General features: G+C 38.3%; 1 protein-coding gene across 1 annotated transcript; it reads right to left on the reverse strand.

Annotated features, from left to right (window-relative positions):
• Window positions 1-84: 84 nt before the first annotated feature.
• On the reverse strand, window positions 85-12,375 carry RFESD (Rieske Fe-S domain containing). Its single transcript, XM_032335717.1, has 4 exons — window positions 11,814-12,375; window positions 4,338-4,513; window positions 4,184-4,218; window positions 85-2,435 (listed from the first exon to the last, which is right to left on the reverse strand). Exons 1-4 carry the CDS (start codon window positions 12,095-12,097, stop codon window positions 2,172-2,174), a joined length of 759 nt encoding a protein of 252 aa, XP_032191608.1. The 5' UTR covers window positions 12,098-12,375; the 3' UTR covers window positions 85-2,171.
• Between the last annotated feature and the right edge of the window lie 3,398 nt (window positions 12,376-15,773).

Consider the following 15,773-nt stretch of genomic DNA (forward strand, 5'->3'; position numbering starts at 1 on the left):
GTTTTTGGGGAGCCCAAAGTTATATGTTGGATTTCCAACTGTGTGTGGGGTTGGCATCCCACCCCCAGGCAATGTTCAAGGGTCAACTGTATTCATCTTGGGGGAAAGTACCCTCCATATCAAAATGCTACATATCTTTTTCAGAGATCATAAAAGGATATTTGTTTTCTATCAACAGGCTGCATAGTTTGAATCTGCCTATTATCGATCCTTTTTTAAACTCATCTGTAAAGTTATGAAGGACTTTTAATTCACAGACATAATACATTTTAAAACAAAATATTATTTACAAGTCTTATAAGAGAGTTCTGTAAGTGAGGGTGGGATACGACATGACATTTTTTATTTCCAGATCTGAAGGAACACAGAAATCAAGAAATCATTCAGAACCAGAAATCAAGTCCATATTCCTCATTGTTGCCACCAGGTCCTGAGAGAAAATACTTCTGTAACTGGCCAGCAAATGAGGGCCATTGTTTTGCCCGCAGAAGGCAGGCAAGAAACTTTGGTTTCTTCCACATGTCTTAAATTCTGGACACGTGTTAAGGCCTGACTGGTCATTAGAGTGTTAGCACCCGAGATAATGGCTATGATTTACCCATCGAGTGATGGTACATTTCCTGTGCTAGGTAAATAGCTACTGCCAGAAAAGTATTTATAAAAATCAAAGCTTGGGTTTTCAGTAGTCTGAGAAATGAGTAACAAGTGTTATCACTTCATGTTACCCATATTCCATCAGAAAAGGAAATGTAATAATGTGTAGCAAAGGTCTTGTAAGCAGACCCTTAATGATAGGTACTTAATTCATTTATTATTTATACAATAACCAAGGAAAAGAGTCCAGGTGGTCCCCCTAGAATGTTCAGTATTAGGTTTGGGGCTTTAATTAAAACCTAGGCCATTAAGAAGATTACTGTGCTTAAAGACAAAGTACCAATTTTGACAGTTTTTTGCACTCTGAATTCATAATGTGATCATCTGGTTCTGATTCTACTTCTTATTTTCTACTATTTCCTGCCAAATTTTAGATGGTAAGCACCCAGAGTGTTACAGTACGGTGTGGGCACCAGGCAACCAGAATAGTGCTGTTTGTAAATAACAGGCCTGTGAAAGCAGGGTGGGCCGACTTCGCATCCATCCTGCCTGTGAACTCAGCAGGAAGGACTGAGGAACACCACCCTCTAGCTCTTCTCTGTAACAGTTACACAAAACACTCAGTTCTACATACATCACAACATTCTCAAAAACAAAGCAAAACAAAAACAAACCTTTGCTTGAAAATTTCACATAGGACATTCAAAGCACATTGACTCACTGTATAAGAGACTTCACATCTCTCATGGCTGGGCAGCAGCTGTGTGTGTCTCACTTACTTGTGAGAGTGTTTGCTTTGGCCTGAGAGAAACTGAGCCAAGATTTATTTGGTTTCGATGTGCAGTACAGGAAGATTAAGGAGTGCACTTGTGGTGAGCACCAGGTGTTCTATGGAAATGTTGAATAAGTGTCTTATTTTTAAATGAAACATTGTAAATTGATCCCATTTTGGAGGCAGTGTTTTAAGTGTCAAAAATCTGCTATATATTTGGAAATCCTGAATAACTGAGATTGAAGCATCTCAGTGTATTTAAATTTTACCTATAAAAAGTAAGAATAACAACCAAATGGGGCAGAGGTGGAGAGTGTGTCGAGGTATCAGTGAAACAAGAATACGAGAATAGAAGAATGGAAGAATACTGATAATTGTTGAAGTGGGTGATGAGAGTTTATTAGGCTACTCTGTTTAGTTTGTATATATTAAAACTTTTGCATGATAAAGTCTGCTACATCAAAATAGGGATTACCCCCATATTTCTTATTAAATTTAATTTTCTACCTTTTCTTCATTGTGGTTATTGCAAATATTTCCATCCTTCTTAAAATGCACATTCCAAACCTATAGCCTTCACCTTCCAGTCAATCCAGAGGACTGGATGAAACGCATTTTATATATCCTGATAATCCTTACATCACAGTAAATATGTATAATTTTGAACTGTTCAGCTTTATACGATTTTTAAAGATAAGTAATAAATGTGCCTATGTTGGAAAAATTAATACTCTTTGGTATTGAAGTATGATTATTCTAATATATTCAAAACATACACAACATTTTTCATTGCCATATAGTTTTATCAGAAAGAACTCCGAATAACTTTGAAGTTTCCAGTGGCATAAAAATCAGAGTCACACTTAAAAGGTTCATTAGAAAGAGTCACATAAATATTCCCATTGTCCACTGTCACTGTATGAATCCTTTGCTTTACTCCTTTGGAGCACCACTTGGGTTTTGCTGATGGATCTCTAGGGTTTATAGACTGATATAGTCCTTCTCCTGTTGCCAAAGTAATTTTGTATTTATGCCAGGGGCAAACTATACATGGTCGTCCATCAAAATCCTGGGGAAGAAAATAAATGATTTAATAGTCTGACATTTGCAACATTCACAATAAATCTCAGGCTCAGAACAGATTCTGTTACAGAAAAACCAGGTTAAAGAATAGGCCAGCTTCTCTTTTTTCCTTCCATTTACAAATTATTCGGCATAAGGTAGAACCTAATCTTAGCAGTCATCAAGTTCCTCTGCATTTGATTAGAAACGCAGCCTGTTAGGACTCTATCAGGAAATGAGCTTGGGCAACTGTACCATGTGATTTAAGCTATGATGTTATCTATTAGACGTTAATGTCATTTCCTTGACAGAAATGGGGCAAGGGCATCAAGTGTTTCTAAAGGAACTTTCACTAGCTGCTGGAAGAATGGTAAGTTTCAAATATAAAGAGTTACTAAAGGCATGAGTGTATATGTTAACTGAAGAGCAATTTGTAATCCAAAGTAGTCAATTCCCAACTTTTTAACGGCCTTAAATTGGTGCTGCTTAAATTTTAAAGAGCATGGGAATCACCTAGATCTTGTTTAAATGCAGATCTTGCTTAAATTCAGTAGTCCTGAGGTAGGGCACAAGATTATGTATTTCCGAGAAGTTCCCAGGTGACATTGATGTTGCTGGTCTGTGGACCACACTTTAAGTACAAAGTCTTATAGGTCTCATTATGGTCCAAAACTAAAGGAAATTCTTTCACATTATCATCACTAGGGGCTTACATGTTGTTTCAGTTTGTATTTTGTACCATTGGTGGCGGGGCGGGGGCGGGGGCTGCTGGTGGCAGGAAGGAGAAGGATGTAGCATTCAGTTTTATGAAGTAGAAACAAGAAATAAGGCAGCTAGCTAGTTTGGGAATGCAAGGAAGTAAGTTCCCTATTCCTTCCTGAAATAAGCATTCAATGTGTGGTTTCCTTTTTAAAATATACATATTTATATTTTTACTACATTATTCACATAATATATACTCACTGAAAACAAACTGTGTAGAAATGTATAAAGTAACAAAGTGAATATATTTTTTTTTTAAGATTTTTATTTGTTAGAGAGAGAGAGAGATACAGAGCGCAAGCACAGGCAGACAGAGTGGCAGGCTAGAGGCAGAGGGAGAAGCAGGCTCCCTGCCGAGCAAGGAGCCCGATGTGGGACTCGATCCCAGGAAGCTGGGATCATGACCTGAGCCGAAGGCAGCCGCTTAACCAACTGAGCCACCCAGGCGTCCCCAAAGTGAATATTTTTTATTTTAAAAGTGGGATCTCATTAGACCTATCATCCCATGACTTGCTTTTTTTTAATCAAAAATATATTGCTGACATCCCTCCATACCAACACATACAGATCTGGCTCACAAATTAATGAGGCAGTGGTTACATAGTTTTCCATAGCATGGCTATGGCTATTCAGTTTATTTAAACTGTTTCCTATTGTTAAAAAATTTAGGTGGCCTTCAATTTTTCATTGCAACAAATAATGCCATAGTAAACCTATCCCATATATATTTGAACATTTGTGCAATGGTATCTGTAGGATAGATATCTCAGAGTATAATTGCTAGATCGGAAGCCATGCATACTTCCTCTATTCATCTGTGAAATAGTTTTCTTTATATTGTAGGACTGTAAATTCCTGGAATACTAGCAATTATACTCAAAGCATTAAAATACAGTTCAAACCCAAATATAAATGATTTTTTGCATACAGAACAAAATATAGACTATAAATAAGAAACATGAATTTGTAGAGGATAGACTTAATTTTACATACCTCTATATCTCCCAAGTGTAAAGGTCCTCCTGAGTCTGTAAAGAAATTAAATATCATATCTAGTCACTTAAAAAAAGAAAAAGCCTGAAATTTTGATAGTTTAGTGGTTAGCAAACAAATACACAAGGTTTACAAACGAAAAATCAACTCTTACGGTAACAGCGAATATCCATAGCATGATACTCTCCTTTGTGGTAGAAAATGACCACTTCTCTATCATGCACAACAGCTGTCATTCTTTCAGATTTTTTAAGGTCCTCTTCTCTGCCAACACAGACAGAAGAATATTCCTTCATTTCAGGATCTTGTTCAGAGCCATCAACATCCATGCTAGTTGAACAAAAGAAAAAAAAAAGTAGTCTTCACAAAATTGGCTACGACTTAACTCACAGAGATATTTTATATATATATATACATATATATGTATATATATATATACACACACACAAACACACACACATATATATATATATTTTTTTTTTTAGATCTCTAAGATTGATAAAGGCTTTTTTATAGCTATATAAAATAAAACATTCATAAATACTGGGTTGTAGTTATTCATGATTTTGAGTTAGAGACTCTTAAAGCTTGTCCAAGTTAGGGAAGACCCCCCCCCATGTTGAGGCTGGACTCAGATTCATTTCATTGTGTAAATGGATATTTCAGAAGTCCCAAGACCCAGAGACTGACATTTCACTGCTCTTTTATTTCCTATAATTTCAATGCTAAACAACACCCAGTTATCAGTGTTATTTTCAGCCTTCTCCTGAAGGTAGGATTCTTTGATAGTCTGAATAGTCTTGTATCTCCTGGTTGAGGTGACTCATTTGATTTTGCCTGGATCTGTCTTAGAAATCAACCAGATAACTATTCTAGTATAAGAGGATAGGTATGTATGGGCGCATTTCATTTTCTTAACTCAGACAGGAATTAACATCACTTTCTTCTGCCTTATTTGGGAATTCAAAGAGATGGCTTTCTCTTCAATTAATTTATGTAAGTATATAAACCCATATTTCTAAACAAAGAAGTCTTCGTGGAGAATTTTCAGGTACTCTATATTTTTTATCAGCATAGATATTCAGGCTACTTTTTTGAAAGCAACCCTTTCAAAGAGACCTTATGTAATACTTTAAGAACATAATCATGGTCTGTTAATTCCTGTGAGAAGGAAACATCAAGATACATCAGTGTCAGGACTATTGGGCCTTGTAGAGGATTTTCCTGAGGGCCTTCCATTTGGGGGTTTTTGTTTTATGCTATGACAGTTTCTGAATAAAACTATACATCCTGTTTTGGCAAGAACTGCTATATTTTTTCCTACTCCACTCCTAATTCCAACTCTTTCTTCTTATCCCCACCCTCTTTCCATTAGAGTTAATCCCAAATTTTCTGGAAACATTCCTGCTTTTCCTCCCTATCTCAGGGTAGAGACTGTGGTGGTCTATAACTTCCAGAAAGCGCAAAGAACATTGTATATTATTTTAGGGTTGGCAAGAACCTTCTTTCCTAGGCAAGAGCACATTTTCAACCTTTGCATGTAGTGAAATAAAAATCACAAGACACAAACTGAGATTACTCAACTGACTTTACTTTTAAAGTAATTAAATTTTCAGATATCCCTGCATGGTTTCTGCCCTCTGCTTGAGAGCGGGAATCTTCAACCATCTGGATAATACCCAGCTTCAACAGGCATAAGGCAAGTTCACTCTCTGATATGGTGGACAGGAAAGAGGCTGCCTGCAGCATTTGGGCATGAGATCTTATGTGTACCTTGACCATTATCTTGGAGCAGCACTACTTCAATTATATGAAAGAAATTATATGAAAGAAATTAAAAGTTCACGGTAACATCTAATCACAACCTACGTTTTTTCTTTGGTCACTGATGGACAAGTTTCCCTGTAATCTATTTAGGGAGGAATATATGTCTAAAAAGCAAACAAAATTCTCAAGAAGTAACTACTGACAATAATCTTTAGCACAGAATTACAGAATTTCAAAAGAAAAATTTCAAAAATAGATCTTCAGATTCTCCTTTTGCCAAGTTCTCCTTTTCCTTGTTGGAGATTATCATGCATTGAATAAGTATTTTCTGAACACATATTATGTGACTGGCACTTCAGGGAAGTAAATCAGATCAGGTCTCTGTCCTTTAGATACTATATTCTAGCTGGTGAGATCAACAACAAACACCAGTAAACAAATACACAAATGAGGTAATTATATACTACCTTAAGAACCATGAAGAAAATGAACTGGGCAATATGAAAGAGAAAAGGGAGGCCATTTTGCAAAGAAAAGCCTGGGAAGGTGACTCTGGATGGATAGTTGAGCTGGTATCTAAAAATGAAAATGAACTAGACATTTTAAGAGCTGAAGGAAGAGCATTCCAAGCTGAAGGAATAACAAATATGATAGCCTGAGGAAAGAGGGGGGTGGAAGGAGGAGACTTGGTTAATTTGAGGAACAGATAGGAGACTGGAGCATAACAAGTGAGTCTGGTGAGACAGACAGGAGCCACTGTGTATGGATTTTAGTCTAAGAGCAATGGGAAGGCACTGAAGGGTGTAAAGCAGGGAAGGGTGACATGATCTGTTTTTAAAATAATGCCCTCACTGTGTGAATAGATTGTAGCAAAATAAGAAGGAAACATAGAAATCAGAAAGCTATTGCAGTGGTCCATTTTAACAAGTGTATTAATTTATGGATTTCATCAGATTGGGAAACTAGAGAAAGTTCCAGATAACTTGAGAGGCATCCAACTCTGCCTTACACAAGATAAGGAATTACATATAGAAAAGGAAAAGGAAATGAATCCAAGTGATGGCCCATGATAGTTGTAGAGACCCAGATGGTGTTAAACATTAGGAAGTTTGCCATGGAATGTCCATGATATTAAACAAAATACAATTGTCTATAATTTAAGATACTCAACAAAATGATAAATCACATGTCAACTTCAAATATTCTAATTTTGAAAGATGATCCTTCCAAATCCGTGTTCTCTTCAAATACGGTAATATTGTCAAATTCATAGGAAGTTGTACAGAATGACGATATACCTTTTATTAATAACAGGGAACTACTATTTTAATTTCATTCAAGTCTTAGTTTAACATTTCACATAAAAACATATATATGTAATTTCTTTAAAAGGGGCACTTGGACCTTGATGAACCTCGCTTAGAATGGTTATAAGCCATAGACTCAATCCCTACCCCACAGCAAGAGGGAAAATTTGCTATGTGGCAAGACCAAGAGTCTCCAGGCCTTCTGATGGCTTCTCTAAATATTTTATCTTCTATGACTGATGGAAGTCTAGAAATGTTGGGAGGAAAAGAGCATGGATCATTTAAAAAATATATTTGTAAAATTACTATTTATAAGGAAAAATCTCTATGTGAATGTTTAAGGAGTGAGCTTTTGAAAGAAGGAATTTATAGGCTACTATTTTGAGAAGGGTAATTCTAAGCCATAACAAAGACAGGTATTAGATCTTACAATATAAGCCTGGGCTCCAAAACTGAAGTGTAGCAAGTGGCATGTTTGTACGTGTGTGTGTGTGTATGTGTTGATGGCGAGAGGCAGGAAGGAACTCTGAATTCAAGGTATAAAGGAAAGCATTACACAACCAAGTTTAGGAAATTACAGAGATGTACTTTTTGTACTCTGGAGTTTGCACTGTTAACTCTTGCTCTAACTAACCTAGTTACTTTTTAAATTATGGAAAAGAGAACATGCTATTAAAAAAAACTTTCACGTAAGTCAAACTGAGAAAGACAAACAATATGTGATTTCAGTCAAATGAATAAACAAAGTAACAAAAGGCAGAATCAGACCTGTAAAAACAGAGAATTGATGGCTGCCAAAGGGAAGTGGTGGTGGGAATGGGGGTGGGGGTGGGGATGGCAAATCCGTAAAGGGGAGTGGGAGAAATGGGCTTCCAGTTACAGAATGAATAAGTCAAGAGAATAAAAGACACAGCAAAGGGAATACAGTCAGTAACATTGTAATAGGTTGTAGGGTGACAGATGGTAGCTACACTTGTGGTGAGCACCGCATAAAGTATGGAGAAGTTGAATCACTATGTTTTACACCCAAAACTTATAAAACATCATGTGTCAACTATACCCAAACAAAAAAGTTAAAAATTAGTTTACAATGAAAAACAAAAATACAGTATTTTTATGAAAAGTCAATGAGGACCATGCCATGATTTTCTGGATTAGCTATGGCTGACAGAAGGCTGCATTACTATAATTCTAAACAGTTATCTCGTTTTGCTTCATACTGGCAGGTACCCAAAGTATACAAAATGCTCAGGTGGCAATATTTACCTCCACAGTATTGGGTGTGCAGCTTTTATAACATTTTGTGACAGGACAGATAGAGGAGCAGTAAAGATAAGAAAAATGGGAACAGATGAACTGAAATAGGCTGGAAAAAAAATACAAAATTTTCAACACATATAACCAACCAAGGATTATGATTCAGAATAGATGAAGAAATTCTATAAACCAGTAAGGAAGTGCAAAAAAAAATGGGCAAAAGATACAAACATTTCATAGATGAAGAAGTCTGAATGGCCAGTGATCACACGTAAAGATGCTCAACCTCATCAGTAGGAAAAAATACAAGAAATGCAAGGCAAAGTCACAAATGGGATACTATTTTCTCTCCAGTTGACTGGTAAAAATTATACCAAGTATTGGTAAGGATATGGAGAAATTGGTAGTGATGACATCAATTAGCAATACCACAATGTGGCATTACCTAGACTCTTCGAACATATCCATGATCCATTAACCCCTCATTAAGTATATTCCAGAGAAACATGCACAGGTACACCAGGAGACGTGCAGAAAACACGCAAAACATAGGGAAAAAAACTCAAAATGCATCAACCGTAGAATGTGGAATTTTTATGTTCATTCAGTGGAATGCAACACAGTAGTAAAAAATGGGGACATCAAGTTGGATTAATTTCAAAAATATAACTTTAAAGGAAAAATTTTTTCAAGAATTCAGAGTATGCTTCTATTTTACCAAGTGCAAAAACAGGCAAAACAAAACAATCTATAATGGATATGTACAGATAAAGTAAATTTATAAAGAAAAGCAAGGTGATAGTAAACACAAAATTTCTTCCATGTCTCAAAATATCACATTTAGTCTTATATTTAAAACTACTCTTTTAACATTTAAGTTGTATCCTATATTTGTGTAGCAAATGACCCCAAAACCAAGAAAATGTGCCTGTGGACTTAGATCATGAGGGGACTATTTGAGAATTTATTCAGCTTATTTAAAAAGCTGGCACTAGAAGAGGAAATTAATGAGTATTTTCTTTTTCTAGGCTAAAAAATTAGAAAAGAAATACTAGTATCAAGCAAGTAACAAAATACATGAGATGTGGAATAGCATCAAAAGTTAAGTTCTCCCCCACTTACAAATAAATGAAAACAAAATACAATCCTTCAAGTTTCAGTCTCTTTAAACAGAGCTTCAGCAGGTTTTGCACCCCAAGCAAGGAAAACTGCAGTGAACTTTGCAGGGGCTGATAAGAAATGAGCAGAGAACGCTGCACTCAATGATAAAGGTTTCAGAGAACTATGATTACAGTCTCGCATTTTGCTTAGGAAAGTATTATCATATCTCTCAAATAATGGTCATATTTACTTATATCTGGTAATATTTATAATTAACACCTACATTATACTTAATTAAATATTGTAAATAGCACGGTCCATTCAGACAGTAACAAAAGTCAATTTATTGTATTGTATATATTGTATGTATGTATTGTAATTACTATTACTTTGATGCACTATTCATATGCACCCACACATTTCCTTTATTTTGAATCAACTTTAAGATACCAAATCTTAACTAAATAAAAAGGTGAAAAATTAACTGATCTATACAGTTTGGGGGCTAGATGAAGAAAGGTTACTTCTGAAAAATTTCGCCATTTCGCTCGATTTTCCTCTTAATGTTTTTAGGCCTATGCCTCAAATAGGTTTCTAAAGGTGCTAGCATCATATAAAATTACAGTTTAGCTAAATGGATCATCAATCTCTATCAGATACATTTCCAGCACAGGCTGAATAAAAAAAAAAGTTTCCATAAACCATTGGAAACAAGAGAGACATGAAATTACAGGAACTTACTTGTTAGTCCTCTTGAGCTCTGACAAAGGCACTTTTACTAAGTCTGGGGCCTTGGTCTACACATTATCAGAAAGCATAACTCTGGGGTGACACCCTTGCTTTTAGTTCAAAGAAGAGAAATGCCTTAGATATCTTTTTGGATGGCAGAATAATAGTAGATAAAACTATCCTTCAGTGAGTGCCAAGCTCTTTGGACTGCTTGCATACCTGAGTTCATTAATTCTCACAAAACCTCCAAGGGGTAAATAGTTTATTTATTTCCCAGATGAGTAAACTAAGGGTAAAGGATCCTTTTTAACGAAAAGTTTCCTAAAACCACCAAGTAGCAGTCAAGATTCAAACCTCTATCTTCTCAGTCGAAATTTGGGGAATATTGGTAAAATCTTAACATTTCATCCAAGTAGCATCCACAGGTTTATAAAAACACCTGGCCTGCAAATAAACTGCCTTAAAAGTACAAAACCTTTTAGCAAAATAAAGGTATCTGTGAACGTATATATGTATATGTGTATCACCAAACATCGTTCTGAATTTTTTTTTTAATTAGGACTGCTAATGTGCAAGTAGTTGCGTCACCAGATGTTTTAAAACGGAATAGTTCCCTAATCATTTAATAAAGTCCCGTAGCTGCTCTGGGGTCCGCTACCATGTCCTTGCTATTAGAGATCTGTGATCACAGGTGAGTTCATATGGGTTTGAATCCGTGCTGTGTGTGTGAATTGGGGCAAGTTGCTTAACTTCACGGCGCTGCAGCTGCTCGTAAAAAAGGTCTGCCACATAGGGCTGCGGTGGGGGAAACACACGCTTCACTATAAATCAAGTGTGTTAGAGCAGGACCGCCCGCGGGAAACGCTCCAATCAGGTCAGCTGTCATGTCTTAAGGTCCTTCCAGCTCTGACAATTTATCAACGCATAACTTCAAGCTGTATTAAACACTTTAGTAAAGACGGTCAACCGTCGTTACAGGGAGAGGCGCCCAGGAACCACGGGGACCGTCGACGTGTGGCTGTCCTGATGCGGTGGACCGTTCCACCTACAGACTTCGGGAGACGAGTCTCTACGACCGCCGGAGGTGCAAACACCCCTGGGCAGGTTTAGTGTGCACAAATGCCAGGAAAGCTCATTAAAAAATAATAATAATAAATAAAAAATTAAAAAAAAAAATAAAACCACAAAACACAAAAAACGCCCTTCCTGCCTCATCCAGGAGGCGAGTCCCGCGTGGGCCCAGACTCCAAGGTGAACAAGCTCGGCAGGCCTCTGGGCGGAAGAGGCCTGGAGGTTAACGGTTAAGGAACGCGCGCCCCTCCTGAGAAAGGCCGGGAGCAAGAGCCAACGACATGTCCCTCGACCGCTCCCGGCCGCCGCCGCCGGAAACCGGAGCTCCGGCCGGCCGCCCAGGCGGAAGCAGCGGCGCTCGCGAGCCCCGCCCCACCCCGCGCGAGAACAGAACTTACCTTCCTCGAGTTCCTCGCTCCGCCTCCGCGAGACCAGCCAGCCGCCGAGCCCGCGTGACCCTACTGCGCCTGCCAGGGTTCCGAGCACCGCGCGGAGCCTCCGCGGGGCGGGGCGAAGTCGCCCACGTGACCCGAGCGCGCCGGGCCCCGGAGACTGCGTTTGTGGCACTGCAGGCGGATGACCCCCACCCTTCCCACCCTCTGAACCGTGCTGCGCTGCGATCTCCGCTGCGATCTCCGCACTGATAAGTCATGAACGTGTGCTGACCAAACGTAGGTGGCATCTATTGGTTTTGGAATGTTTGTTACTGTCACTACATTTATCCACATTTTATTTGTTAATTTGCTTATTTAAGCAATCTCTACCCTCAGCCTGGGTCTAGAGGTCGAGTCTCAGGCTCTTCCAAGCGCTACCCAGGTCCCCGCCACGTACACATTTTAAATACGCCCACCAATCTCACTCTCAGAAATGTACCTAATAATATTTCCAAAAGTTCCTCGCAGTGCATATGATCCATGTATAAGGACGCTTACTTCAAGGAAAAAATGAGAATAGCTGAAGATCAGCAACAGGGAAGGAAGGTGAAATAAAATCGTGTGGACAGGTGAATTACTTCGTAGCCAGATACTCACAGACTAGCTTTCATGAATGTATTGAGTGTTAAAAAGGAAAGTATACAATACACAATTCTTTAGTGTAAATAAAAATTATTTCTAAGGATCCAAATAGGTATGTTTGTACATAGGTTTTAAAAGAAAAAAAATTTTTTTAAACTTCACAGTGGTTGCATTGGAGATGGTGGTTGGTTTTCACTTTTTTTTTTTTTTTGAACATTGCAACTTTTTTCCTGTACTTTCCGAGTTAAAAACAAAAACAGAAACAAAAAACCCAGACAAAAATCCACTTCCTACTTGTGTTCAAAGCTGGAAACTACTTGAGTCTGGCATGTTTTTAAAGTGTCCTTGACTGTCTTCTAATGCTGTACTTCTTAACTCGGGCTATGCCTTAGAGTTACCTGGGAGTTTTAGACAGTCATGATGCCCAGACCAATGAAACCTGGGGGGTGGAGTAGGGATGGGGGTAGGAGGAGTCAATATATTTTTTCTAACTTCCCAAGTGACGCCAGTGTGAACTCAAGGTTGAAAAACACAATCTATATTTAACGTAATTAAATAATAATAATTTCCCTCTTGACCATTTATTTCACTGACCCAAGCAAACACTAACCATCTAGTTTGGATGAACTGCTTTACCAAAGTGATAATAAAATATATTTGGATTATTATGATTTACATTATCAGTTAGCCATCCAAATTATTTTAGGGCACATGGAAGGTGTTAGCAGTCTTTAGCTTGTGTCATGGAAGGACTAATAAGGTTGGCTGTATCTAATGAAAAATCCTTCTTTCTTGCCTTGGCATAATCTGGACATTAAAATAAGACACATTTTAGGTTCACTGACCTTAAATCTGATTTCTAATAAACTGAAGACATTTGTTATGTACTCATATATACATAAAAGGGAGAGAAATGGAAGGTTTCTTTTATCTCTACCTAAAGTATTAATGGGGTTAATCATGTAATACGAAATGCCTAGAAAACTTTAGGGGGAGTGTGGGGACACCTTCTACCTTTCCTCTCCTTGGAACAGAGCTACATCTTGCTCTAGAACCTTCCTTGATTTTTTTCTTTCATCTTTTCCTTTCCTACTATTGACACCTAGTGGTAGCCCTGGTGTGAATTTTGTTACCTACCACGGAAAGCAACTTTTCCTCTGTGAACTTGCTTATCAGTATCTTTGTCTAAAAATAGCTTTAAATGCCCCCTTTCACCTCTGTGGGCCCCTCTCCTGTGCTCTGAACCTCAGGCTGTGCCTAGGCAGGTATTTTGAGGACCAGCCCTTTCTCTTAGAGGAGTTCAAAAGCTGCCTTCAATCCTAAACTATAATCTGTTTTGTGAGCTAATGAAGACATCAGTGTGCTGATAGGTTCATTACAGGGAGGTCTGAAGAGTATCAGCGGCACTGGATTTCCTATTCTCTCAAACCAAAAAAGGGTGACAACATTGCTCTTAGTAGATTCTTGGGATTCAGATAATGAGAAAGTGAGGGTGGCTTTAAATACAACCTATCTGCTTATGACTCCTAACTGAAAGTCTCCATAATATCCATTTGTTGTGGGTACCTCTGTGTGATTCCTGCCTGGATATTGTGGCAGAAACAGTGGTGTTCACCAAATATCCCATCTACTGCCCCACATTTCCCACCCCATTTGGTTGAGGCTCTGTGACCACTTTTGGCCAGTGGTCAGTGGGTGAATATGCAGTGTGACACTCCTAGGTGGAAGCATAAAAGAGCTCCAATTCCACATCTCCATCTCTCCCTCTCTCTCTTTTTCACAACCACAGACATTCTAGACGATGAACCTCTACCAGCCTGGGTCCCTGAGTGACCGTGTGGAACAACCACCCACCAGTCACTACCTTCCACCAAGCCATGAAAGAAATGTAACAAGTGAGAAATAAACAGTTGCTGCATTAACCCACTGAAGTTCTAAGGTTGTTTATGGTTTCACCAAAGCACAATTTAACCTAACAGCTCATTGCTATCTTCAGTTTTATGTGTTTAAGATTGAAATATTAATGTTCTCCTGTAAACTTACACTTCCTTTGTTCCCTCCATCTCCATAAGTGACAACTGCATGCTGTTCATCTACATGTTTAAGGGAGAAACCTGGATGCCATACTCACATCTCCACATCTCTGCTTTTGTCACTTCTCCTGTGCAGAAAAGAGTTGATATAACTGAGCTAAGACTGGTAAAGCTCTGCCTGTAAGGTTGGCCCCTGGCTGGCCTCTGGGAATCTGGCTGGCAAATAGTTCCCTACATTGATGTAAGATTTTCTCTAAATAAGAAGGATGCCTCACTAGGCCTAAACTGTTTGTACAAACAATATGGTTTATGCTGACCACGACCTGCTTTCCTTCTGGTACTCTAGGACTTTGGTACATGCTAGGCAGAGGTTCCAACATGACCAGCCCCCGATAAAACCTTTGGGTGCTTGAGTCTTTAACAAGATTCCCTAGGCAAAAACATTGCACACCTATTTCTGCATTTTCATTGCTGGCAGAAGAGTGAGCTCCGTGTTACCCCTCTAGAGAGGGAGAGAACATAAGGAGGCCTGCCCATAGATTCTTCCATTTTCCACCTGTCTCCTTTTCCTTATTATCCAGATGTGTACCCTTATAATATCTTGTCATAATATTATCATGAGAAGAACTATGTAATGAATTCTGTGAGTCATTCTAGTGAATTCCCAACATGATATGGTCTTAGGGACCCCTGTAGGTATCCCCCCAAATCTAATCCAGCACTGAGTCCTGTCGATTCTACTTCCTAAACTATACTTCACATTATTGTGATGCTTTTCATTATTTGTTTTCATCACTTTGGAAGTTGCTATCATTTTTTATTTGTATTGTCCTTTACCAGGACCCAATAAAAAACATGCCCCCCCTTTTTTCTGTCTGAGTTTGGAACCAACTGAGAGATACAGTAAGAGAATGAAGTGTAAACTTTATTTAATCATTAAAATCTAGATTGGGGCAGCTTAAGTGTGCAGCCAAATTGATTTGCTAACATGTCCTTAATTAAATTCATGCCCAAATCATTGCCTTCTACCTTAGAGTTGTCCATCTTGAGAGGATGGACCAGATTGTACTTTCATTAGGCACACAGTTTTATAGAAAGGAGAAGGGAGGGGCTGAGCTGAGCATACAAAAAAAGGGAGTGAAGGTTGAGTATTTTAAGATTTCTTGCCCACTGTGAATTTATCTTCCAAGTGGAACACCAAATCCCAGGCATTAAGCAAATGATATACATGCTGACCATAAGTAGGCAGTGGAGAAGGGAGTGTGGTCAGTGAACGCCACATTGTCTATAGTGAGCCTTAAGCAATTCA

This window comes from Mustela erminea, chromosome 3, assembly GCF_009829155.1.
Source record: "Mustela erminea isolate mMusErm1 chromosome 3, mMusErm1.Pri, whole genome shotgun sequence".
In the NCBI taxonomy this organism is placed as follows: Eukaryota; Metazoa; Chordata; class Mammalia; order Carnivora; family Mustelidae; genus Mustela; species Mustela erminea.